General features: G+C 40.6%; 1 protein-coding gene and 1 long non-coding RNA gene across 2 annotated transcripts; one reads left to right on the top strand and one right to left on the bottom strand.

The window, feature by feature from the left end:
• Positions 1-4: 4 nt before the first annotated feature.
• On the top strand, positions 5-3,613 carry LOC136958826 (uncharacterized). The gene is made up of 4 exons (XR_010878706.1): positions 5-49; positions 1,150-1,442; positions 1,655-1,799; positions 3,338-3,613. It is a non-coding gene; the product is annotated as an uncharacterized lncRNA (long non-coding RNA).
• amph (amphiphysin) lies at positions 128-27,787 on the bottom strand. The gene is made up of 24 exons (XM_067252939.1): positions 27,704-27,787; positions 20,899-20,979; positions 20,497-20,551; positions 19,178-19,272; positions 17,770-17,865; positions 17,301-17,408; positions 17,069-17,154; positions 15,417-15,492; positions 14,879-14,961; positions 14,015-14,153; positions 12,216-12,341; positions 11,842-11,937; positions 11,608-11,631; positions 11,365-11,388; positions 10,666-10,902; positions 8,705-8,737; positions 8,195-8,236; positions 7,024-7,446; positions 6,201-6,257; positions 5,105-5,158; positions 4,575-4,628; positions 2,051-2,230; positions 1,673-1,774; positions 128-1,359 (listed from the first exon to the last, which is right to left on the bottom strand). The coding sequence occupies exons 1-24, from the start codon at positions 27,770-27,772 to the stop codon at positions 1,255-1,257; spliced, it is 2,445 nt and encodes an 814-aa protein (XP_067109040.1). The 5' UTR covers positions 27,773-27,787; the 3' UTR covers positions 128-1,254.
• Between the last annotated feature and the right edge of the window lie 162 nt (positions 27,788-27,949).

Genomic DNA, 27,949 nt, shown 5'->3' with positions numbered 1-27,949 from the left:
TGCTCCCTGAGACCAGGCTTGAAGACCAATTGATTTAAACATTTCCAAAGTGAGTAGCCTACAACCAAACAATGTCCACTCAATGAAAATGAAATGTACCATATGAACTATTCTTTATTCACTTATGATAATATAGTCACAGATATGTACATCACAAAAGAAAAGTTCTACAGTAAGGGCTAACTGTACGAACACAGGAGTGACATCATAATCATTTCTATACTGAACAGTTGGACTATTGGGACCCTATATAAACCAATTACATAGATTGCATATCGGATTTCACACCAACACCTTCCCAGTGATCTTTGACTTAAAAAATATAAAGTAAAATAAAATTTATCAGAACATAACATTTCATTCACAAATAAATATCTTCATAGATCTTCACCTGGTTGACTTAGTTTGTGTATATGTAATTGCAGATACTGTATAAGGTAGGCTATAAGGATATACACTTATTTATTCTGTGGAGGGGAGCTACATAGATTTTTTCCAGCTTTGTAAAAGCTGTATCTGCCAGTTTTTAGGAACTTGTTTCATCACAAAACATTATTATTCATGCTGGAAACTCATTGAATGCCCATTTCGATGTTCAAAATGTCCAAGTCCACTACCTTTTGGCAAGAGCACAGCGAGTCTTGTCAATGAACAATGTCAACACCGAGTACGCCAAATAAATCATCACCATAGCCTCACACGTTCAGCCATGACACTACAAGAAAACACTAACAATGATGCAAGGTAACATTTATGTCTGAAATGTCTGAAAGAAACACTGAAAGTTTTGTGTAACACTTAAGAACGGTTAAATAGATCATAGCACTACAGGTTCTGATAAATTCTGTTGCAAAGCAACAAAATCAACACGATACACTTGGTGCAGAGGACAAGGTAACTTTTTACTCGTTTTCGTTTTTCTTCTGATCAAACGGAATCATAATGGGAGGTCAAAGCACTTCCAACAAAGCACACTCAAATGTTGCCTTCGCTTACAGATCAACAAACAAACAAAGAAGTGTCTCAATTCATTAAGGAGGGTAGACCTTACTATTCGCATCATGCTCATGTTATTTTTCGTTATGCTTTGAGTAGGTACTAGTGTTTGTCCACAATTTAATTTCTGTTGATTTGTCGTTTCCTTTATAGGGAGCCTTTTTAGGCCTTGTGGACAAGGTCACAGACTTGTCAGCAGACAGTTATCCAGACGTTTGGAGGTTGCAGGTCTCTTGCCCTTCCATGGGGCTTAGCCAGTTAATCCAAACGCTGTGTGAAGTTTTCTGGGAAGAGTCCTTTATGGGCATCAGCTCCAAGCTGTGACCATTCACTTTCCTTCATACCCGTCAGCCAACCAGCATCCTGGGAAACACACGACTAAATGGTTATTTGATAAACTGATGACGCCAAGAAGAATACCACAATGTCACTTATTGCAATCTTGAGTAAGTAGAAATAATGTGGAACACCGTTTTATTATGTTTTTATACATGCATGCTGACCCATCTACTGTACCTTAAAATATTACAATGCACATTCTTAATTGGGCCGAGTTTTTCCGCTTTTGTAGTGTATGGGATTTATTTGAGGCAAATAAACAGCAAGTAAAAACAATATATTAAACTAACAGTATAACACTTTTTTATTTTCTACCCAGATTATTTAGTTTCCGTACCTGATCTTCTGCAAGAGCTGTGGGGACGACTAGAACAATGTCACCTTTCTTCAGTTCAAGCTCATCCGAGTTTGCTGCCTCAAAATCATGCAGGGTCTCTACCTGCAGGACACCAAGATACCGAATTGTAAGTAAAGTTGAGTGTGTCCAAGCATTGTGTGTCTGAATGTGTGTTTGTCTCTAGCACTGAATGTGTGTTTGAGAGCAATGTATTTGCATCTATGAAGGAAGGGGTTCTGTGTGTGTGTGTGTGTGTACGTGCGTGAGTAATGTTAAACAGGTGTGGGTATTTTCCTGGAGAACATCCATGTATCCTGGTATTTAGTATATGACAAAGAGATTGAGGGTTAATGATTCAAAATCACAAGAAGGGCTGACCTTATACATGAAGTCAAGGGGAAATCCACCAGAGGAACTGATGTCTTTGGCTGGTTGGTTATCAGGTGCCACCCCATTGTCACTGATAGTTGTTGGGGAGATTATGTCACCGTCACGGTCATCGTCACCCTCGTTGCTAGAGGCGGGTTCAATCACCACAGATGGGATGGGCATCTTCTCCTAAGGAAGGAAGAAAGAAATGTCATTAACCCACTCAATGACGCACATCAACATTCTGACACATCCATGTCCACATTCCATGCAGTTCGAGAAAATCATGTGACTTCAGCATTGCCATTTCTGGTCTCTTGATCACATTTAAAATAATACCATCCCTATCAAGTCAATGACTTCAGTGTCAGTCCTCAGGGAGTGTCAGGGCCTTGTATTTGTATTTATTTATTTTGTAGACAGGTAATAAACCTGCTTGCAATGCATTCCACATTTTCTCATATTGATGACCGCAGTATGTTTTTTCCTTGATTCCGTATTGACCATTAATTGTTAATTACAAAACAGTTGGGATCTCCAAACAATCCGCTCATGGTCATGAAAGGGAGGATGACAAGGAAAGGTTGCTCATACCTCCTCCGGCCCCACCTCTGCAGGACCCTCAGTGGTGGCCACAGTAGCCTCCTTAGGGTTCTCATCCACTGGCTCAGCCACTACGGTCTAGAGATGTGGGAGTATAAGAACCAATGCTGGGACATGGCAGTCAACCAGGTCAAAGGTCATCTTGGTTCATTTAACAAGGACACTGTCGGTTTAGCACTGAGGTTAAAATGGGTTGGATCAGTTGAGGGGATTTAGTGGGGGTACAGTGAGACGACAGGAGGGTGGGATGGTTCGTTTTTTTATTAAAACTGACCATGTGATAGGATTGGATGCGGGTTATTGTTTGGGGGCTATTGTTATGTACCCTGGTGTCTATAAACCCATGGATGGAGAATGGTACAATAATGGTTATTTCATTTTCATGACTAAATAGGAAAAAGGTTAGGTTTTCATGTGCAGTTTCAGACAACTGAAACGGACTATCCATATAAAGGTTGGATGAGGGGATCACTTGGATGAAGGGATCACAAATGGAGAGGAAAACCTTCAACTGGCATCTCTCTGGTTAACTCAAGGATGAATGCTAACATCACTGAATTTACATTACAAAGCTATGGTCCTACATGCAATATAATAGATTATTTGTTGCGTATTACATTTTCACGTAAATAAAAAGTAAATCATATTGTCTGTAATCAGAATGTTTAAAGTATTCAACACAATTCATTGCAGTTGATTGAAGAGACGATGAGAAGAGGACACAGCCAAGAACTCTCAAGTAATATGCTTGGGAGCAAAGCTAATGAATAATGGGTACACCCAACACCAAAGCAAACAAGTATGATGACCAATGTGGAACAAGATGTACATACATAAACTAACAACATGTTCAATGTAATTCAAAAGCACCAGACTTGAAAATACATTTCAACCATTCTTACCCACTAGACATCAAATATATATATATCAAATATTACAGTATGAGCTAATACCAACCCATTCCCACACCATGCCAATTTCTGTTCATAAGTTTTGAAAAATAAAATGTAAATTCGAAAATAAATGTTAGTTGGTAGAGAAGGTTATTTACAAGAGTATAAATGACAAAATAAGAGGCAAGGCTGTCAAAGTTAAATGTGTATTGTGCTTTAGTACTAAACACCATTTTGTAAGATATGTTACTGTGTAAGTATTAGATTAAACTCAAGCAGTAATAATGTGGTATCTTTTTAGCAGAAGTTAGCTCATAATGTACCCTCAAAATGCTACCTGACACTCAGTTGACACCAAATTATATGATTTGTCATGCAACATTATGATGATTCAAGTACAATATTAGTGACTTGGAACAACAATCATAAGCCTTTATAATACTGTACGTGATGGACATCAATGGAATTAAAACAAATGTCCTGACACTTACTGTAGTTAGTTATGGCTTTGAGTTTTTACTGACCATGCCAAGAAAAAACATTGGGCCAACTAGTAATATTATTCTATTTCTATTTATGCGTCGTAGGAATATTTGTGTTTCTTCTTCAAAAAAGACAATACTCATTGAACATTATGATAAGCAGTCTGGTACAGTATGATTGAACACAGTGGCATCATATGAGGTAAAACATAAGAGAATTCCATAAACGTTCAGTTTAGTTACGTCCCCTGGGGAGATTAATTTTCATCAGCAAAGGTATTCTCAAGATAGACATTCAAAACCAATAAGAAGAGTGTAAAATAAGTTACACTTAGTGACTAAACTATTCAACTAAAGAAATTCAGAATATATTTAGCAATTTGTGGATCGACATATGGTTCTAGTAACAAGTGCTAGTTCAGCCCCTTTGTCTGGGATTGTAATTTATAGACAGTGTTTTGAAAGTACCACATTTCTAGAAAGGTCTCAATGACTGTTCTGTCCAATATGATGTGTAATCAGTAGGATTGATGAATAGGGAGCTGGAATAATTACCGGAGCCTCCTCCAGGGGGGCCTCCTTCCTTTCCTCCGGGTTGGCAACACATTCCTAAATACAGAACATTCTTTTTGAGTATATGGCTTTCAAAACATAACATTTTCAATTTCAAATGCTGATAAAATAACATAAGAAATGTCCATGAGTTCATATTTTAGTATTAGGTTTAAATAAACCCATTTTGTCTCTCAAAGGTGTTCCCAATAGAACAGGAATATTGTACTCTCACTGGTTCTGAAGGCAAATGCATTGTTAGACCACTTTTCTGTTCCTGTATACAGTGTACAGTACAGCATGAATGCTCCGTGTCATTCAATTAAGCAGTAGGGTAAAATGTTTATATTCACCATAACCAGTTTTTTATTTTCATGAATCGTATGTTTGTAAGCTGTTGTTTGAGATGGGCCTTAACATGGTAAGATGGAAATTTAAGATGAGAACATAGTTTTTTAAATATATTTGTTTTTACTAATACAAAACAATCATGTCCAATATAGTTTCTGTAATTTCTTTCCAATCATATTTACCAGCGGTACTTCCTCATTAGGGGGTGGTGTTTCAGCCTCTTCAACAGGGAGGACCTACACGTAGAAAGGGGTTAGCTAAAGCCTATTGCTTTCCTATCGAACGAAAGCTTGTAGTCAAACTGTTGATTTGAGGTCATTTGTTAGTGAACTGTTAATATTTAGGGGTTGTAAGGACTGGGATTCAAGATGCCTTAAATCTACTGTGTTCACAGTCAAGACATTACAGTATGCCTAGATTTGTACACATTTATGCACTAACAAAAACTGTGACTGTATATTATTTTAAACGGCAAGGAACCCCTATTTTCAGCAGAGAAACAATGACATTTGGTGTGTTGACATCGGCTACTTAAAGCTTTAAGAAAACAAAAACAGAAATCCTTTATAAAACTATTATTCATTGTAACAGTAGCAACTTCATTGTCTTGATCATTTTCCACATCAGTTCCACAGTAAAAAAAATAAAGAGAGAAAGTCCTGATACAGCATACACCACCATCTAGTGCTGTACAGCACAAGATACCTTCTGCTTGGATGGTTCAGATCATAGGATAGTGTACTCAATGTTTGCTGAGGGCAACATTAACACCCTGACAGGGATGGTGAAGCTGAGTCAGGCCAGAGTGTATGTTATTTTTTTTTGTAAAGTAATCTAATCAAACCTAAAACATCCTTACACATGCCACTTGTTTAGGACACTAGTCCTGAAGTGACACATAACTGTTCTACACATACAAGTCATATAAGTTTATAAATACCCCTTTTCTATACAATCAAGTTGTAAAGCCATACTGACTAAAACCAGGGGTATCTGCCTTAAATGCTGACATTGGAGTAAAATATATTCTCCATAAAATGCATGCATGTATCAATCAGCTCACCTTCTCAGAGCCAAGTGTAGTAGATTGTGACAGCTGTTGCCACTACCACTGTTAGAATGTAACCACTTTTGTTTTGCTAGCTGAATGTCAATAGCGGGGTTGAAGGCTCAAGCTACTAAATTAGGTAGACCTGACTTGCATGCAGTTTTGTCATTGACAGAACAGAAAAGTACTGGGTTGATGTGGAAGGACAAAGGGGTGAATCTTAAACGTACCTCGGCTTGTTCAGCCCCCTCAGTGGCAGCAGGCTCATCAGGAGACTCAACAGGGGACTTTACCAAGAACGAGTTGAATAAAAACGTTTTTTACTTATTATTCCAATGTTATGTATAAATAACAGCCAGATATTTATAGAAAAGCGCTGGCCCTCGACTGTTTCGATCTAATGTGACCCATTGAAAATGTTTAAGCTAAGAGCAGCCACCAAATCATTTGAAATCTGTTGTCACAATCTGAGATGAGGGATTCTTTACTTTTTATAAAGCTCTGCACTACTTTCTCAGGGAAATTGAACATAACACTTTGGGTACTAACAACAATAAACAGTAAAAAAGCTTACAAGAACAGATTGATGTGACAAAAATGGGCTTCTAAGAAACAATAACAAAAGATTAATGATGAATAAACTGAGGTGATGAAGATGAAGGTAATGATGACAACAACAATGCTGCAGATGATGATGATGCTGTTGTTGTTGAGGATAATGATGATGCTGATAAGAATGGTGATGATGAGGGTGGTGAGGATAATGATGATGCTCATAAGAATGGTGATGAGGATAATGATGATGCTGATGAGGATAATGATGATGCTGCTGTTGATGAGGATGGTGATGATGCTGATGAGGATAATGATGATGCTGCTGTTGATGAGGATGGTGAGGACAACGATGATACTGCTGTCGTTGATGAGGATGATGAAGATAATGATGATGTTGCTGATTGTGACGATGAGAAACTGCATTGCTAATCATGGCTTTTGTAAAGCCAATGATGATGAGCATGCTTTGCTACAGAGAGACTACAAACTCTCACTTACAGCAGGTGTCTTCTCTTTAGGGGCAGTGGAACTTTTGGTTTCCTCAGCCTCCTCAGTAGAGGCAGCAGGCTCCTGGCCCTCAGCTGTCTCAGGCCCTGTCTCTGGGGCTGCCTCAGGTCTGGCTTCTGGGGCTGACTCAGGCCTGGCCTCTGGGGCTGCCTCAGGCCTGGCCTCTGGGGCTGCCTCTGGGGCTGCCTCAGGCCTTACCTCTGGGGCTGCCTCAGGCCTTGCCTCTGGGACTGCCTCTGGGGCTGCCTCTGGGGTTGCCTCTGCGACTGCCTCAGGGACTGCCTCTGCGACTGCCTCAGGCCCTGCCTCTGCCTCGCAGGCAGCAGCACCCTCTGCAGCTTCAGTGGCAACAGCTGTTATAGTGTCCACATCAGCCTCAGTGGCAGCGGTGGCAGGGACACCAGTTGACTCATTCTTTTAGCATACACAGGCAAGGAAAAAGCTTATCAACATTCATGCTTTTTTTCTGAATAATATCTATTGAGATTGAGTTTTTATAATTAATTAACCATCCCTTTTAGCATGCTTTTTTCTATTGACACTTTATGACCACATTTCTACACACTTTAAATTGTTGTGTATAGAGTTTAGGGATGGAGGCGGGCTAGCAGTGTTAGACCACGCTGGCAGAATGTGCATATACCATACGCATAAACTGAAATCCTCATAGCGGACTAGCACACAGCAGAATAAGCCTGTCTTGAAAAGAAGCTGAGCTTTTACGTTTTGGGGATGCCCCCTATTTAGTGCATGTTTTGTGCATTGCTGGAAAATAAAACATGTTCTCAGTCAATCAGCCACAAAAAAGGATAAACAAAATGCATACATGACATAGCTATTCAAAAAAGTATTATCTTGTCAAGGCAATGCATAGCTTTTAGATTTGGAAAAACCTTAGACCATAATAAATGTAATGGGACCCCCCTCTCAACATGAGTACAAGTACGTAATCCGTACATCAGTGCAAAATACATGTAATTTTTGGGAGATAGAGAAAATAAATCAAAAAAGAAAATTACAAAGTATAAAATAAAAAAGGATTACAATAGAACAATATTACAACACTGTTAACACACTAAAAATGAGTCTTGCAAGTGTATTGCAAATGTATTTGTAATCTGTTATTAAAACCGAAAGACGTGTTGAGACATTTTAAACTCACCATTTTATCAAAATCAGCAAAGAATGCTGGGGCACTGGAATCCTGATTATAAATAGAAAGAGAGACAGGAAGAAATGGAGTTTAAAACATTATTTAGTTAATTTTTAGAAATGAGTCTAACTAGATTTAGGGAAAATGTGACTAGGGATTAGTACATACTATTCATCTACTAATTCAATATGGACTGTGATATGTTAGGGGTCGTGTTTTTATGGTGATCTTTATCACTTAAGCACAGACACTCCAAAGCTTCTAATTTTTTATGAAGAAATGGATTTGATCCATCATAAATAAATGTAAATGTGACATTCTTCTGGTATCACTAAGAGACTCCAGTAGTTGGAGATTATCTTGGAAATATCCTATAACTCTAAAGTACCTACATTTACCCACTATATTTCTGCTTCACTACTGCTTCACGCCTCAATAACGGGCATTGGTTATAATTTGTTTTAAAAGTCTTTCTATGACTACTGTAAATTAAATAAAGTACTTTGTTAAGGTAATTACCTGTGAAAATCCATTAAATGCATTGTTGGTCACCTAAATCAAATCAAATCATAGACATATTTAGCACTCAACGTTTTCAAAAAGATTGTACTGAAATGTGTTTCAAATGTGTAGAACCAGATGGAATGGCATTTGTGATAGTGTGGAACTGACAAGCAGACAAAGCAAGCAAGAGGAGAGAGAGAGAGGAGAAGAAGGGCTGGGGTTCTGTTGTGCTGCAGGATCCAGGTGGGGGTGCAGGACAGCTTTTTAACATCTCTACTACATTTTTTTGGTCTATCTCTGGGCAGGAAAAAAGGAAAGGGGGTTTCTGTTTCATCTGGACTACTCTTCTCTACTCTATGTAGAGGGAGGGAGGAAGTAGGTACCTCTTCCTTCTCTGTATCTATCTCTTGATACAACTTTCCGTATCTCCGGTTTGCCACCTCGTCTTCAGACAGGTCCGAATTCTCGGGCTCTTTGTGAGCTCTGGGGGTGCTTACTTCCTTCGCTGCTCCTTCGCTGCCTCCTGCACCAGGAAAGGCAAGAAAATCGCGCTGTCCATCTGAGAAGAATCCACTGCTGTCGCTAACTTCCTGCCAGGAGCCGGTGTTATTGGTGGCACCTTCTGTTCCTGCTGATGGTGTATTGCCAAAAGGGTCTGCTGCCCAACTTGTCCCACCTTCTGTGGTGGTTTCTGCAAAAGGATCTGTAGCAAAATCACCTGCTACCCCACTTCCCTCCTGAGTATTAGTAAAAGGGTCTGACTCGAACCCACCTCCACCCTGAGTGTTCACAAAGAGATCTGTTGAAAATCCTTGCTCCACAGCATGCCCCTGAGTTTCTGCAAAGGAATCTACCTCAAAACCACCTCCCCCTTGAGTTTCGGCAAAGGGATCTGACTCGAACCCACCTCCCCCTTGAGTTTCTGCAAAGGGATCTGACTCAAACCCACCTCCTCCTTGAGTTGCTGCAAAGGGATCTGACTCAAACCCACATCCCCCTTGAGTTGCTGCAAAGGGATCTGACTCAAACCCACCTCCCCCTTGAGTTTCTGCAAAGGGATCTGACTCAAACCCACCTCCCCCTTGAATTTCTGCAAAAGGATCTGATTCAAATCCACTCATCCCATCCTTCCCAAGAGTTTCTGTGGAGGTATTTGGTTCAAATCCACCTCCACCATGGGTCTCCAACCCCTCCAAACCCCCAGAGGTATTGAAAAAAGAGGCAGATGCAAATCCTATGACTTTTTCTCTGGACAAGCTATCTTCTAGGGGCACTCCTGTGTGTTCGAATGGGTCTTTGTCTACACTGAACAGGTTGGTGCTGTTAAAAGATTCAGCTGCACTCTGGGAGTGTTCTGGTACACTTATTATTTCTGTTTCTGCTGGCTGTATTGAGGCTTGATCTGTTGTTTGGGCCCAGTCCGGTGCAAAGGCATCATTGCCAAATCGGCTTTCCTGAGCATGCTCGTTTTGGTCAGTCAGATCACCTGAAGCCCAATCAGCAAAACCTCCTTGGGCAGAGGTACTGTCCTGATCTGCCAAGGCATCAACGGGTGCAGGTTCATCGTCAGCGCTGGCCCATCCATCACCATGGCCTATTCCATCGCCCCACTCCTGTGCTGTCTCATATTCAGAGCCTGAACCATCTAGGTCTGCCAGGCCAGATAGTCCCCTCTCTGGTGTGGAGCCATCTCTTCCTCCCTGTGTCAGGTACAAGCCGTGCTCACTGCCCTCAGTGGTATCTTCAATCTCCTGGTCATGCTCGTTGGTGATGCGAAGCCCCGGCGTGGATTTGCGGCGGTCCCCCCAGCCCGCCTCTTCTGCCCCTGGATCAGCCCCTCCTTCTAAACCTGCCTCCCATCCCCCTGGCCCTACCTCTGATGGCCTCTGTCCTGATTCCTGCATGGACTGGCCACCCTCCTCTCCAGATAAATCACAGTTGGGGTTAGGTTGGGGGTTTGGGTCCCAGCCGCTAACCTCATCTCCAGATGCTGCCTCGCTCTCCTGTGGCTGTGCTGCTACTGCCGCCTCCCCTGTGTCCCCGCCCCAGCCGTCTGCCTGGTGCCAGCTCTGGGCCCCATCCTGGGCCTCTTCTTGCCCTGCAGTAGGAGCTTGACGGGCTGCAGCTTCAGCAGCCGCAGGAACAGAGTCTCCATTCTCTGGAGTGGGGCCAAAGTCAGCGGCCCAGTCTGCAACGAAGCCAGAGTCTCCACCCTGCTCAGGGAATGCGGGGAACCCAGGGTTAAAGTCAGTAGTGCTTGAGGGATCACTACAACCGCCCCTCTCCTCAGCACCCACAGTACTCACAGACCCAGCGTCCGGCTGGAAAGCCAGGGGATAGAAATTAGGTAAAAAAAGAAATGGAAAGAGTGTTTATCGTGAAAGAACAGAAAGAGTGACAGAGGTGCATAGAGTGATCAAGTGATACAGAGTTCTGACTGAATGATGGAGTGGTCTGTGGAGTGTACAAAACAGATCTGGATTGTGATACAAAAAGAGCATGAAAAACATATGTTGTGTGATAACATCGACTCATTAAGACATTAAGGATTATCACATGTATTAACATTATCTCAACAACATCAAGCAAAACCATTTTCTAACATACTCTTGTTGATTGTGATTGACAAAAGTAACTTTAGATAACTTAAAACTTGGCATTGACTCATTACTTACAGGCTGTGCAGGTTCAACATTTGCCTAGAAAACAAAAAGCACAGCCTCAAATAAGATTAATCAACATGACAATAAACGCCTGAACGAAGATTATTAGCAATAATTATCCATTTGTAAGAAAAGAGAGAGTCAAACCAGTCAGGACTCTTTACTCTAAATGCCTTAGTGAAATGTGTATTACTCATTATCTATCTATGTGAGGAACAAAAGTTATGCATGCATATAGATTATTTTCGTACTAACCGTCCACATGTCCCAGGGTAATGCCTGTGAGAGAGAACCACAAGATTAGACTACAACAGAATATTTAAAGTACAGAATAGAACCATAGCAAACTTGCAGGTCTTGGTATACAAGTCGAGCTCACTGCATGTTATATAAATGGTTTTAAATGAAATAATGTGACCATGATCAATGGCTGTTAATAACAAATATATGTTGCAGTTTGGCTATTATCTTAGATCTTATTTGCCGGACCTGTCCCACTGGTGACACAGGCTGCCCCATCGGAGTGTTTGGGGTGAAGGGATCAAAGTCCATATCCATGAGAGATTCACCTGGTCTCTCGTTGGGCTGCAAACATATTAAGATATGAGAAGAACATCAGTGTTGAGACAACAATCCCCCAAATACACTCATGTAAAAAATCCCTTGATCTGTGTGCTACATAAATAGTGATCTTCTCTAAGTGATGACATGTTATGGAAGTTAGGTTTTGGGGGTATTGACAGATGTCGATGGGAGTTCCAAAATGTGTGTTTTCCGGTTGTGTTGGTGTCAAGATACGGCAGACTGCCGCTATAGCTAGTGAATGAGTTAAAGCTTGTGAGGCTCTGAGGATTGACACAGACCAGTGATGGCGACATTGCAGGCGGTGGTAGGAATTCGTCACCAAACAGGTTGATGATCTGCTCCTGGTGCAGCTCCTTGGTGGGAGTGACCTTTGGTGGTGGGGGTACCGGTGGCCCCTTTCTCAGCTTAAGAGGTGGGGGGAGAAACGGAAAGATTAAGTTGGTGGTGGATGCAGTATATTGTTGGGTTGAAAACACCCCCGAATGGCTGATGTCACTACTTCAGGACTGAGACATTTTGTGTTCCATTTTTGATGGTAGAACACAAAGCTGAAACAATTTGATTATGAGAAGGATTAGGCGGGGGATGAAACGAGGTCAAAGGTTAGGATGGATTTGAACATAAATTGGAGGCTGACAATAATATTTTCTCATAATCCCAGAAACAATATAACATATGCACTGGGTAGACAAAACTTACAGACAGACAAAGTATTGGTAAACTTGAGGAGGGAGTGGGAGGGTGCAATTTTCTGACGGGGAGGAAACACCATTGCTCAGGCCTGTAGTCCTTGTTGTCCATAATGGACTACAGTTAACAACATATATTCATATGTATGTTAAATGAGCATTTTACACAATTTACTATGAAAACTACTGTCCTTCGATTGTTTCTGTAAACGCATCGCCCGGAGGTATGACCATACCGTAGTGATACAGTTGTCTACCATACCCCACAATGCAGTTAGGAAACAACTATGGATGGGTACGTACAAATTGTTAGCAACCTATGCTAACATACAACTAATTAAGTTTCTAAAAGCAGAATGTAACATGGTTACTTACCATGGCACAACACAAGTAATGTGAAAGAAGGGAAAGATAAGCCATATCATGTCAACAGGAATTCAAACTAAAATGGCTCTAAATAAAATGTATAATATCTGTATCATATTGTGATAAGGAATATACAGTATATTGAAAGAAAGTACGATTGACATTTAGATTGGTCTTGTATACAGTAGATGGAAAAGTATTTTAAGAAGATGACATGAAGAAACCAAACACTGGGCTTTTTGTGCCGGTGGGGTCATTAGTAAAACATTTCTGGGAGAGAACAGGGATTCTACAAGAATAGAAGGCAGTGCTGAACCAACTCAGAGAAAAGGTGCAGTCAAACATACACAATCCATCCCAGAAGAAAATACTGGACTCTTATCACTCTCTATTTTTTCTTTATCCCAATTTAAAAGCTGATGTGTCAGCTCATACAAAAACCTTCGAGACAGGATATGACATAGGAGCTAAGCAGTTGGTTATCCATCTGCCTTTTCTACTTGGGTGAATAGACCGTTATTACATAATAAAATAAAATAATGAGATGAATAGACCATTATTACATTACATTATTACATCAATAACTTCTATCTCACTATTTTCAGAACTAAACTCAAAATACTGCTTCACATTTTAAACACTAAATGTTGTGTAGTTACTTACCAAAAGGTACATTTTGGAAAATACAAATAAAAATACAAAATTCCAGACTGGAGATTTAGAAAGTTTCTCTTTTTAGCTAAGATGTAACTGAAGATTCTTATAAATTGACAGATGCATGGATGCTATAAATGATCTCAAAGTTCCAGAAGAAATGTACACAAGTGTCAAGTAACAAATGGTTCTGTATATATTTTGCTAACTGAGCAACACACCACTGTCTGTAAAGTTGAATGTTTTATGAATCAATGAAACCTAAAGTATGACTAAGCTCCATGAATGTCTGCTCTCTCCTGACCTGGTCCTCACTTCATACGGCTGACTGTGAAGTTACTTTTGATACTGGAATATGTTGGGTGTACCTGTGATGGTGATTTGGGCCTTGGTGGACCAGGAGAAACAGGCCTTAGAGAGTGGTTTGGACTTGCTACTGGGCTGTCAGGTGGACTATCATCACTTGGGGGTGATGGAGTCCTTGCGAGACGCAAAGGTCCCGAATCACTGTAGAAAACAGTATATTGATTAAAGCTTCACAAATAGTCATGACAATATATTTTTTTTTTATATATTGGAGATTACACCTATTGGAGACAGAAGAGACAATGTACAAGTTTCAATTTACAGGTTGACCTGTGTTGTTCATACTATTACCAAAACAAATATTTTTTCCATGAGGAATATGCAACAAAAATACATCTTTAGCCAAAAAAATCGATTAAAATCTAATCTAATCAAATCTATTATATAACTTCTAGAATTGACTAAAACTACATCTAAAATAGCTGCCAAACCTAACATTGCGTTACATTCCAAATCTCAACCCTTCCACCCCACATACTAATGAATAGTCATTTTACCCAACTGTTCAAAAAGGATTGGATTAGTGTAAGCAACATGGATGTCCGGTAGTGTCCATCATATAAAACGTACACCAATCAAATTAATTGTATAAAGAGTCAATAAAAGCACTTTGTGAAAGGAGTCGAGAATTAGAACAAACCATGTGTCTATATACCCAAAAGTCTGGCTAGCCACTTACCGTTTCCATCTATCAACACAGGCAAATGCACAGAAAAGATAGAGCCATACAGGTCAAAAGAAAAAACATTAAGGCTCACATATGACGCACTGAGTAACTATTATACTTAATTTTCAATAAATTAATGAAAAAGAAAGGTAGCTTGCAAGGAGAAATTAACAAGCAACAAAGGGATAACTGAGCTCACCTTGGAGCTCCCTGAATGGTGAACATTTTGTCAGAATGCTGCTCTCCAAGTTTGGTCATCACTTCATACAGCTGTTTGCAGAGCTAAACCCGATTTATATAGAAAGAGAGAGTCAGAGACAGATTAGATTAGTTTAAAAAAAGACTCGCAAATCTATTGGTGTCCCTTTCCCCTTTGAAGGAAGCAATTTGATCTCAAGTACTAAGGAAAACACTGTCATATACAGGACTCGTAAAACCGCTGGCCTCAGACTAGGGCGTCAGAACATTCACTGAAAGCTTTTTCAACCCTACTGTCTCAGACAAAGGGCAAAGTGACCAACATTAAATCAATGTCTATGCCGCAATATGAGTACAATTTAGAAGAAAAAAAATGCTGAACTATGGCATTTCCATACATTTCACATTTAGGATGAACAAATTAGGGATACTGAGGAGTACAATAACCAAAAATATTCCACATGATGTTTACATTCCACAGAGAGAGACTCAACATTAGCACCCATCACATAACCCAAATAGCCTAATATATAACTCACTAAGGAGATTTCCCGATGGAATTTGGCCTCAATGTGTGTCACACTCTTGAACGTGTTCACATAGAATCCAACTCGGCTGAAAGACGACAAAGGAAAGAGCAAAGACAAGTTACTTGTTTTACTTGATCTATTCCACAACTTCACATTTCCACAATACCATAATTATATTTAACATAGCCAATGATAAACCATGCTTACTTTATATTTTAATATGACAAAAGTACAGCTATCCAAAAATATTTAGATAAAATAATAGAAATATCTTAATGCTAAAATGAGAACCCCCCAAAATACTGTATATTTAAGCAATTGTTCATGACATGCCGGCAATGAATCAATCCGATTGATTTGATTTGTGTGCTGGAGGCCATACCCCTTTTTTATACATACAGTATATATAATAAAGAATATGACCTTTTAAATCAAGCACACAGAAGCCGGTATCATTGACTCAAATGTCTTAAACCGATAGAGATTCAGTATGGCTCAGCATGTTGATTTTCTGCTAAAGGATGTCTGACATTATAACAATGACATGCCTAAATATAAACCACTACTGCTTGGCCCATCTATGAGCAGAGCAGTGCTAGTGGGCATAACAGGGAGAGGCCTCTAATTGGACTGATTACATAATGGCGGCTGCAAGCCTTCCTCTCCAGTGAACAGCTAGTGTAGCTTTCTGCTGTGAACATGGCAGAGGAACACACGCATGCACATAGCTGTATCACGCTTTGTTCAACATCACAGGAATATTCTCCTCCTATGGCTTGTGAGAAATGGTTATCACATGTCTCACACACCACAAATCACACTCGGAATGATGTACAGTAATAGTACTTTTTTCCTATCTGTCAATACATACGTCATATTGTCAAAGCAAGAAAACAAATTTTAATCTTTGCTAATTTATGGAAAATAACATAAAAACGATCTCATTATCATATGTATTCATCCCCTTGATAAGCATCAGCATCTCCCAACTCTTGGTATCTTATTAGCTGTCCCTACTCCAAGCTGATTCCACAAACAGCTTTGGACTACACTCTACTCTTAATTACTCTACTCTACTCAAATTGTATTGAATAATTAGTCTATATACAGTAGTATCCTATACTGTAGGTATAGTGTACCTACCACAAGCTCAGTGGAAGAACTGATAGTAGGATGCTGGTTTGTTATCTCAGACCGTTGACAACATTCTGTCATTTAGTAAATTAAGTATAAAGCATAAAGCCACTAAAAAATGTTTGATTGAAAATGTTTGTTTTTAACTAAGACTTAAATGGAACATAAAGTATATTGAAGATAATTGATTTAATCATCTTTTTCCTTCTGTCTGTTATTTCCCCCAACTTGTCCCAATTTCAAATCATCACTTCTATCCCGAACCAGTGGCAGAGCTTGCCTCTCAAACATATGGGACAATTAAGAAAATTAAGTTTGAAATATCCTGATGGATACAAATATACACAAAACAAAAGCACAGCATTGAACTGAAAAGCATAGAACTGCTGTGACGCCGCAGAACTGCCTATGTTAACCAGCAACATATGATATGCTAAAGCATCGCGATTCAGAAGTGCAAGAGAAGTCATGAAGGAAGTAATTTATGCAAGTACCACTGTATAAACCATGTGTTACTGGCAGCTTACCTGTCCCAAAGAGTGGGCAGCTCGTCCTGTAAACCAACATTTAGCTCATCAAACACCTTCTGGGCCTTTTTCAACTCATCTTCTGCCTGAAAAAAAAAATATATATACTGGTGGAATTGAGAGAGAATGTCTTTTTTTTTTACAATTTGTATATTTACAAATGTGTAGGCCTACAATTGCAATTTAATTGTATTGTATTACATGTATTAAGCATGTATATACCACACCATACCTTCACGATCTTCCGGTCATTTCTCATGGTTGATGCCTGAAGGGTCTCTAGATGGTGCCGTGCACTGTCAAAGTCAATCAGCTTTCTGCTTCTTTTTGCAACACGGATCTGACAGTAGAAATATTACATATTACCACTCAATACTTAACAATACATTAAAAAGCATTTTTCTTACAGGATTCTAAGCATTGAACTAACAGGCTATCAGAAGATTTGTTCTCTCCACATGTTGGCAGTTTGCAGATGATATTTTAATATCTAATTCACTCCTTTCCAAAATGATTGTGCTCTCATCCTCATATAAAATGTCTAACTAAGGACTAACATTTCCACAATAATACATTTGCACAAGAAAATGCATATATGAACAGCACACAATTTGTATCATACACAATATCACGCACAAGCCTATGTGTTTACATACCAGTGTCAACAAGTTCACACAAGGGAACATTCAGCACAAATATACCTTAAGATCAGGGAACTGTTGGAGGTAGTTGTCCAATGTGATTATTGTCGAGTCCACTAGCTTTTGATGAAAGTCCTCCCACAAGGCATCACAATCCTAAAAAAAAAGTCACATTCTGAACAAAAACAACGTACATTTGAGGGAGAAAGGAAAAGACGTATAGCCCGACAGCAAATGTGCATATACAACTGTGTGTGTTTTTTTTTCTCCCTCATTTTATTCCTTTTAGCTGTCTGAAGACTAAAATGGATGTAAGATATATAAGGGAACCCTTTGCAACAAAATGTCTTTCTCTGAGTCTATATCAACAATCAATATGATCATTCCCATGTTACATGAAAATCCCAGGTTGGCAATAACAGAGGCTTGTCACAGATTATTGGTCTACAGCTTTCATTGCCAACAATGAGAGTTAAATAGTTTGAATGTCTGTCAGCAAAGTTGTGGGTTAACTGTAACATGGCTATTTATCATACATACTTCATATAATCTCAACTAATACAATGAAAACATTTGTATTTCTGGATCTGTTTCTGATGCTCCTCTGTCATACAAATGACAGTTAGGATTGTGCATTAAATTGATGCAGTTGGGATAAGGTATACTCCAACAAACAGCAGTCGCACAACTAAACGGGCATCACTTTGGTTTCAAGCGCAGCATTGCATCTGTCATTTACAGCTGATGTATATCAGCAAGGTAGCCTAATTAGTGAAATCATGAAACTCAGAAATCATGTAGATTAGACATTTGAGTAATGTCTCACTGTCTCAAAGATGCACCCTTGTGGTTGAAAAATCCTGTCGCAACATAGTTGGTGAAAATGCTTGGTCACTTCCCCACCATTGTACACTGTTGTTGAAAGACTGGCATGAAAGTTACTGGTATGTAATTTAATGGAAATTCTGGCTTTCTGCAGTTCATCTTTGTTGTTTCCATAGTTTTACAGCTAAAAGCTAGAAAACAAGATCTAGCAAGCTGCTGACCTTCAGTTCCCAGGGACTCTAGTGAGCTAACAAGGAAGCTTTCTATTGTGGTGTTCTTACAATTTTGAAAATCAAATCAATTGTATAGCCTTTTTTTACAAGCAATGTCGCAGAGGGCTTCACATATGCCGGTAGAACTGCCCCTAAACCAACCTGAATACAATCCAGCCCTCCTCTGGCTGGAGGTGCTTCTGCTATAAAGGGAGTTAAGTCTCTCATAATAAAGTGGACTGTAAATGCTTTTAGAATGCTGGCTGGATAGAAAATGTGATGGATGGTATTTTGTCCCTGTGTGTTTTATAGTAGCTTGTGTTTATGCTGGCCAGGTTCCCCATTGAAAAAAATGTTTATCAATTAAATGTTTCAATAAAAACACATTGTGGTAGGATGTGGTGGGAGAATACTGGACATAAGAAACTCACCTTCCCGATCGTCATGACATCATCCTTCCCATGCCAATCTGGCTCGTAGACTTCGTGTAGTGACTCTGTCAAGTTTATTGAAGCCTGTTGCATTGCTATGGGACACAATAACTATTAGGGATACATTCAAGCAAATGTCAATTCCAATGAATAATAATACTAATAAGAAGCACTAGGGCTCAGGTTAAATTAAATGTCATTCAGATTTGTTATATTTCATTCTCACAGCATAGAGGCTGTAGCTGTCTGGTGTCCACAAGTAATCTGTTCTCCTAACAGGATGGGTGAGGCATGTTTGCCACTGTCTCAGCCAAGAGATGTACATCAGGTGACTTGAGTGCTCCCTGGCAGTTAATGCAGCCCCAACACCGTCTTGTCGTCTGACAACACTCAACCCCAAATAACGGGGAGAAGTGTTGCAATAAGACTTAACACCTCCTCAAACCTTCTTTGGCTCTTCTGCCCATTCAGAGATGACTCAGTATAGACCGGAATGTGAAAAGTTGCTTGGAAATGTAACCATTCAATCTGACAACCGAACTCAACCTGAAGCCCTGTGCCTTTTTCACCGGGAAAATGCTGTGAATAGAGCACCTTCTTCTGCTGCTTCACCAGGACTATGGTGACCACCCCCTTATTCAGGAGCTGTGCTCCCTCTACACGCTCAACAGTCGCCATTAAACAGGACACAGCCCAAAGCTGGGCATTGTTCTAAAAGGAGAGGAAACCTTTAGGTGCACAGGTGGAGCTGGCCTTTGTGTGAGACAGGAAGACCCCAGTCAACAACTGGGCGAGGAACACCCGCAGAGATCAATGCTGTTGATTGCTGCTGCTGTCTAAACCACCAGGACGATCATCAGCCAGTTGATCAGTTTCCCTCGGGCAGTTTTCCCTGGGAGAAATTAACCCTGTAAACGGTGCATCCTCGATGGTAGAAGCAAACCGGGTGGGTCGTCATACTGTTTCAGAGCCTGCTGGGCTCGCAGAAATACAGTCTATGGGTGTCCGCATGCAGCGATTGTGTTAATTACACTTATTGATTTGTTTTGGGGAGGGAGCGCAGACATGTTAAGTGGTGTCAGTGCAGCTGTAAACTGGTGGTAGGCTTGTGGACTTTCTCCAACGTTCTTTAGATCTAGCTCCGGTCTTGTCATTTTTGGGGTGATAGAACGACGGACTACGTAGGATCTCATGCATAGATGGACGATCTCAGGCTGTGCTGGCTAGGCAACAAGTCTGTGCTGTCCTACACCACTAGAAGCACAGTAAAGATGGAACAGTGTTTAATCAAAATTTTAAAATCCTCTGATGATACTAACCTTTCACAGCTGTCAAGTACGCCCTCATTTCCCTCTGCAGTCGGGAGCCCTCTGACTGTGGGGAGATCAAAGAATCACATTTACAAATTACATTCTCAAACACAGAATTTGTTGACCAGACTTACCATAACCCTAACCACCAGACTTCAATTAGTCAAATGTGTATTTCATGTGTACCAAATAATACTTACTAATAATAATACCAAGCGCGAATCCCTCATTAGTCCTTTCCATTGGCGTTAACGTAAAAAAACTACATTGTCTACAATTCTGCACCTACCTTTAAATAGCATTAGTTATACCTCATTGCCTACTGAAAGATGCTTGTATCTATATAGTGAGTAATACAAATCTGACCCTAAGGCTGCATGCCCACTTATAAGCATTACTTTTTTACATTACCTCCTGTCTCTTGAAGTTCTGGACACATTGTTCAAACTGTTCATCTTTTGTCTCGTCCGCTTTACCCAATTTCTGCAGCACCTACAATTATAAAGAAACAATTTGGTTAGGACTGATGTCAGTTAATCACAAGGTTAAGTGTACCAATTTTCGAAGGGATGTGTCACACCTAAACAAAAACATTCATTTTTTCCCTATTTATCCTGTTTTACTACAGTTCTGCCATTGTGGTAGTCAATGTCAGCAAAGGCTGGCAGATATTTGTGGGACACCGTACTCTCTCATTCTGTATTGGCCAATTACATGATCAACTGCTAAGTGCAGAAGCAGCACCTGTATGAGGTTAAATCCATCAAAAAGTCCACTTGCTACAGTTTAATAAACAGTAGCTAGCCTGAGAATGTCTGTTTACCAAATCATTGTTATTGGCAACTGGATATAGTACATAGCTGGTAGCTTTTATTGGTGAGCAGGAGTCCCAGCCAGTTTGGATGATTGATTACATATCATTGTGCACTAAATTATAAAAGCAAAATTATAAAAGCATACTTTGTAATGAAAATATCTCCCCAAAAAATTTAGGAGCAGCGTTACTATCTGTCTTAACAAAAGTTCACTATCACAGCAGCATAATTTAAGATAATTCACAGTTTTAGGAAAACACCTACTTGTTCAAATTCTTTCTTATTATTCCTTGTGTACCTGCCTATAGTGAGGAGATGCCCCTGACAGCATCATTCTTAGCACAAAGGGGTGAGGATGGACAATAGCAAGTGGCCCTCTGGCTCTCATCTAAAGAATGATTGGGAGGTCCGGTTAGAGTCAAACAAGTGAGAGAACAGCTCAGTAGCTTGTATGAAAGTTGCCCCCAGATATATGTACTGTAGGTCTATACCGCACCCTGTCTAAACTATTTGGTACTCAAAATGCCCACTACTTTATGTATACTGTACAGAATTCTGTTACTCAGCTGGTACCCTAAAGTAATTAATACATAAAACACTCAGAGACTGCAGGTAAGTCTGTTCTGATATCTGCAATTGATTTAGCTAGTATTGCTGTTGTTGCTAAATTCAATAAATTCGAGGGGGCGGAGATTCAGCTCCTTCAGGCGATACGCCCCCCCAGTCTCAAGCAGAGAAGACTGCCGATTTTCTCACGATTTCAAAGCTTAATTTAACATACTTGTCTGTGTTTTTTTTCCATTCGAATTTGGATGGGTAGTTAACAACACATTCTTCTGTGGCGTGTTGAACTTAAAACTCATTTTCAATTCCACTTTACAGGATCTTTAAAAAGGTTACGTCAAACAGTACTTGACCCAGGTCTATTTTGACTATGTCATACACAAAGCTGGAGAGAGATGAGAGACCACCCTCTCCCTTGTAGACTAAATGACATGACAAGGAAGCCTCGACAGGGGAGCGGGGGAAACACGGCCAGCAGGATCCAGCCCCTGGGGCTCAATGGCAGGCACTCACTGACTAGAACATCCTCCCCTTCCCTGCGTTCCTCCTCCCCATGTGTCATGTTCCCCTCCCCTGCGTTCCTCCTCCCCATGTGTCATGTTCCCCTTCCCTGCGTTCCTCCTCCCCATGTGTCATGTTCCCCTCCCCTGCGTTCCTCCTCCCCATGTGTCATGTTCCCCTCCCCTGCGTTCCTCCTCCCCATGTGTCATGTTCCCCTCCCCTGCGTTCCTCCTCCCCATGTGTCATGTTCCCCTCCCCTGCGTTCCTCCTCCCCATGTGTCATGTTCCCCTCCCCTGCGTTCCTCCTCCCCATGTGTCATGTTCCCCTCCCCTGCGTTCCTCCTCCCCATGTGTCATGTTCCCCTTCCCTGCGTTCCTCCTCCCCATGTGTCATGTTCCCCTCCCCTGCGTTCCTCCTCCCCATGTGTCATGTTCCCCTCCCCTGCGTTCCTCCTCCCCATGTGTCATGTTCCCCTCCCCTGCGTTCCTCCTCCCCATGTGTCATGTTCCCCTCCCCTGCGTTCCTCCTCCCCATGTGTCATGTTCCCCTCCCCTGCGTTCCTCCTCCCCATGTGTCATGTTCCCCTCCCCTGCGTTCCTCCTCCCCATGTGTCATGTTCCCCTCCCCTGCGTTCCTCCTCCCCATGTGTCATGTTCCCCTCCCCTGCGTTCCTCCTCCCCATGTGTCATGTTCCCCTCCCCTGCGTTCCTCCTCCCCATGTGTCATGTTCCCCTCCCCTGCGTTCCTCCTCCCCATGTGTCATGTTCCCCTCCCCTGCGTTCCTCCTCCCCATGTGTCATGTTCCCCTCCCCTGCGTTCCTCCTCCCCATGTGTCATGTTCCCCTCCCCTGCGTTCCTCCTCCCCATGTGTCATGTTCCCCTCCCCTGCGTTCCTCCTCCCCATGTGTCATGTTCCCCTCCCCTGCGTTCCTCCTCCCCATGTGTCATGTTCCCCTCCCCTGCGTTCCTCCTCCCCATGTGTCATGTTCCCCTCCCCTGCGTTCCTCCTCCCCATGTGTCATGTTCCCCTCCCCTGCGTTCCTCCTCCCCATGTGTCATGTTCCCCTCCCCTGCGTTCCTCCTCCCCATGTGTCATGTTCCCCTCCCCCAGCTTAAGAGATCACAGATTCGGATGGCAGGTTTGCAGTTGTCTTACAGCAAGGCATGTAAAAAAACAAAAAAAAAATGTTGACTACACTTAATCTGAATAAGATATTTCCAATGAATAATGACTATTGATAAATAAAATGTGTATTGTAGGCATGTTTTAAAAAGAAACTCTGTTAGAGTTTGCAGTAACAGACTACACTTCAAGTTCTAAATTGTCTGAATTGGTTTACCACTATGCCACCAGTATTTCAGCTCAAGGACATTCCGAAGAGCCATGCCAATGACGCGGGTAGCATATTTGTAAAAATAAAATGGAGGTACATTTTGGCTTTAGAGCGCTGTAAACTGCAACATCACTTCTTCCTTGCAATATACAAAATACAAACCAAGATGCTGGACCTGGTTTACCTCTAGGTGTTGAAAGAGAGAGCAGTGGGCTTCATAACTAGAGACATGAGATAAACATTTCCAAAACGATCCAGCAAGTATTGAAAGCACTAAAACCCCACTCTTTGCATGGGTTTCAGTTGTGATAGTGCACAGATGTTTGGTGATTGAGGATAGATCCAAGACCATTTTTAAGAAACTGTGCCCCACTCAGTTCCGTTACACAGTATATCTTGGTTACCAATACCAAGGCAATAAACCCCTTTGATATGGATGTTAAGAACACTGTATAATTACCAAGTGAAAGCCAAGGCCTGCACCCCTTCTTTAGAAAGGTGTTTAATTTATTCCCACAATTGTTCCTGTACAAAACCATGACAGGGTTTACATTATCAATTTAACCATCAATGTATTTGAACGGCAACCAAGCGCATGCTTTCTATAATAATAACCATACTTGTTAAGGTAAAGATTAGGCATTACATTTGAGGTCTTTGGATTAGGGTAAAGGTTATGTTTGCAACAAATAGTGCTAGTTGGGATAAAACCCAAAACACTTTGGGTCCGAGAAGGAGTTTGGGTCTTTTAATTTCTATCATAGAAATGTATTGTTTTATAACACATATAGTAGTGCATAGACTAGCATAATGGATTGTTTCCTACGTCATGTTCATGGCAGAACATTGCATTTACATTTGCATGTTTGGTAATCTCTTAACAGCCTGACAGAAGTTTGTGTAATGCACAACTAAAAATAGAGAACTAGCTGATTTCGAAATATAAGTGGGTGGCAGCAAAAATGCACAGTCAGTTCTGTAGAATTTCCTCTTTAAACTCACCTGTTTCCTATTTAACAGAATAATGTGGAATAATATACAGTTAACATCAGGTTTGTTTGTTTTTTAGCTTCCTGACCAATGCTATGGCTTTAACATCCAGTTGAAGTGAGTCACCACAACACAAACTCTATTACTGTGGCAAACCTGTAATAGTCCTCAAAGTTCTCTTTTCACCTTAGACAAAACAACCCGTGAGGAAATGCAATCCAGCAGTGATGGATAGCCCTATCTAATATTAATTCCTTGGCTAAGCCAGGTACACACTACAGCAGCACAGTCCACCCGGACCCAGATACTATCTACAGTATAGCCACTGCAGCAATGCTAACCAAAAAAAAATATTAAAGACAATGCTATCCTTAGAGGGGATCCATTAGCTAATCGTAACTAGACAGCATAGGTTACATTGTGTGTGTAAAGCTAAATATCTCCTCCAGATGTGGGTGTGGAAAAGACTCAAGTAGACTGTGACGCCTCAGTTGCTCCTTTGACAAACTGTTAATTATGCATGGAGTGCATTGCACAGTGCTGGATTTCAACAGCGCACACTGCTGTTAGCACTAACACACTTCATCCAATACCAAAATGAGTCTCTGCCATTTAAAGCAATGTTTTCTACATACACAGTAGTAACGAGGACAGAACTGAAGTTGAAGAAAATAGTTCATATTAAGTGTATCAAAGTGGAAAATGTGTTTAAATTTCTTAAATATATACATTTGTATATCTATATGGTTTTGGGATAGAGGACAATACGATAAAATAAAAAAAATATGTGTACATTCTTAGCGTTACACTCTTAATCGGCATCCTGCTATCATTCAACCTTCCTCTACATCATACTTTACCTATGGAACTGGGTCAGAACCTACTAAAGCAGAGAACGTAAAATAAATCTGATGATGTATTGATGATTTGAATAGATTTGCTATTTGCTAAACATTTGCTGAAGCTAATTTTCACCATAAAATCCAAATTCATGGTTGACTGTGTCCTAGCTATATTGAAATGGAGGACATCAAGTACATAATCAATCAAATCCACCAATAACATTTAGTGATTAAAATAAATGTGCTGCCACCTGTACATTGTGAGGAATATCTAAAAACCGCCCATTGAAAAACACTAACATTTGATAAGTAATTGTTCACTTTCTGTGTAAATTGAAGGGCTTATTCATGTTGTCTCTCTTGTCCTCAACAGATGGTGCATGTGTGTACCAGTCAGTGTTCAGAGTGAATGGTTAATGTCTCGCAGATAAGGGTAAAAGTTCAGCTAAATATAATGACACTATTACATTTACACAACATACGAAGACGGGGAGAGACTGCACATGGTATTACCACAGAAGCATTGGGTTTCAGAACCATGGACAGCACACTAGTTCCTATGCCTACATGACTGTGGGTCATCCAGCTTTTGTGAAATCACTCTTTGGGGATGGCTGGAAGAATGAAACTGAAACATATAGGTATAAAGAACATGGTAACATCTAAGACTAAGAACAAAGTCTGGAACATATGTTTCCAGTGTAAAACAAATTTGAGTTATTGTGGAACACAGTGGAGCCAATGCCATTCAAATTAGGTGTGTACCTCTTCAGTGCAACACTAGCCTATAGCACAGTGGATCCGTTTGGCACTAGGGGATATTAAAAGAAATACAATCCTCTTACTCTGGCTAGCAGTGTGTGTGTTTTTGTGTGTGCGTGATTCAAAGGGAACTTAGGGGGAATGCTCTGTTCTGTTTATAGGTTCACAGGGCCCTCTGCTTCATTTAGCCATTAAACAATGTAAGATAAACCATAAGGAGGTTAAACAATATATGTTTAAATACTGTGGTGTGTATTACTTACATGTTATGCCATCCATAATTTAGCCTACATACTGTAGGTTATGTGCCTGTAAGCTTTTAGTACACTAATGGTTCCTACTTTTTAGCACATGTCCAGTAGGCTACAACCGAGCTGAATGCAAACCAACAGACAGCAACTTGGGCCAAACTAAATGTTTTTTTTATAAAACGAATTAGCATACAGTATGTGACTTATGGCCTACTGTAAGTATGCTTCCATCTGCGGTGAAACCCTGCCTTTTCTCATTTATTCTGCTCTTGCCTTTTCTCATTTATTTGCTTTTCTGCGAGGAGTCAACCAATACGAGCAATTAAGGCCCTACAAATAACACGTTTTAAATAGCAAGGTTTGACAGATGTATTATCTCTACAACAGTAGCCTACAGAACCGCGAACCCAAGCGTAATACGCCACAGCCACGAAAACAAGTCGTTGAGCTCTAGTAAGGACACCCCCGCTATCGTAAATGCTGCAGAGATGAGGGCATCCCCCATCTCCCCTTCCCTTGACCTTGCAGAAAAAAACACTTATTTAACCAAACATGTAAATTAATGGTATTTATTTAACCCTGGATGCAGTGGAAAAGCCGAGAAAAAAAATACTAGGAGCAATGAGTCGAAATGGTAGAATCACCATAGACACCGCCCGCACAGAATGAATAAATTCGACGTGCAGCCTAGCCTTGGATAGGCTATGACATTTTGTTGCACATGCAACATTATCCCGAGATGTATTTAATTCTTTGTTAGACAAGCATCACAGTGTCAAAAATCCCTTATGGATAGAGAACATATAGTCGTTTTGCTGAGAAATTAGGTATACTCGCTTTGAAATGGCAGTAGGAGATATGGTTTCATTTGCAACATTACAACAGCCAGCAAATGCAAAAAAAATCGTGATGAATTTAGGGAAAATCCTCAAAAAGGTCAAAAGTAAGATACATATTAAGATGCATAACAGTGCACTTAAGTCTTACACCGATTACAGTTTTCTACATCTATCCCACACCTGCCAGCAACCCATATACCCAGAACATCCTGTGGACAGCTCCTCGAGGATAAACGGTTCAGTGCGCTTCAAAAACGACAAGAAAATCAAAACCCTTTAAAACATCGTATGGGTAAGTCATATGTTAACGCCTTTACCTTTTCCTGCGCCCGACTTAGCCGTTTTTGGACGTTTTTTGCAAAAATTCCCGTCTTAATTTCGGCCATGGCTGCTGGTACTGAAATGGGATCAGCGACGCTTTAGCACCCAGGCGAGATAAATAATGACGGACAGAAAGAGGGGGAGGATACATTCTTAAAGCTATAGCCTACATTTTCACTGTAGGCCTACACATTTATTCTTACCTAAATAAATGATACATCAATTGTTATTTATTTATATAC

This window comes from Osmerus mordax, chromosome 16, assembly GCF_038355195.1.
Source record: "Osmerus mordax isolate fOsmMor3 chromosome 16, fOsmMor3.pri, whole genome shotgun sequence".
In the NCBI taxonomy this organism is placed as follows: Eukaryota; Metazoa; Chordata; class Actinopteri; order Osmeriformes; family Osmeridae; genus Osmerus; species Osmerus mordax.
Note: the sequence above shows the minus strand (reverse complement) of the source record. Positions and strands in the feature narration are given on the sequence as shown.

Excerpts from the sequence above, each read along its gene's own strand:
- amph (XM_067252939.1), bottom strand. The coding sequence starts at position 27,772 with ATGGCCGAAATTAAGACGGGAATTTTTGCAAAAAACGTCCAAAAACGG. Across the intron at positions 20,980-27,703 it reads TAAGTCGGGCGCAGGAAAAG|GTGCTGCAGAAATTGGGTAA; the intron begins GTAAAGGCGTTA and ends TTATAATTGTAG. Across the intron at positions 14,962-15,416 it reads TCCATCGGGAAATCTCCTTA|CTCTGCAAACAGCTGTATGA; the intron begins GTGAGTTATATA and ends AATCGGGTTTAG.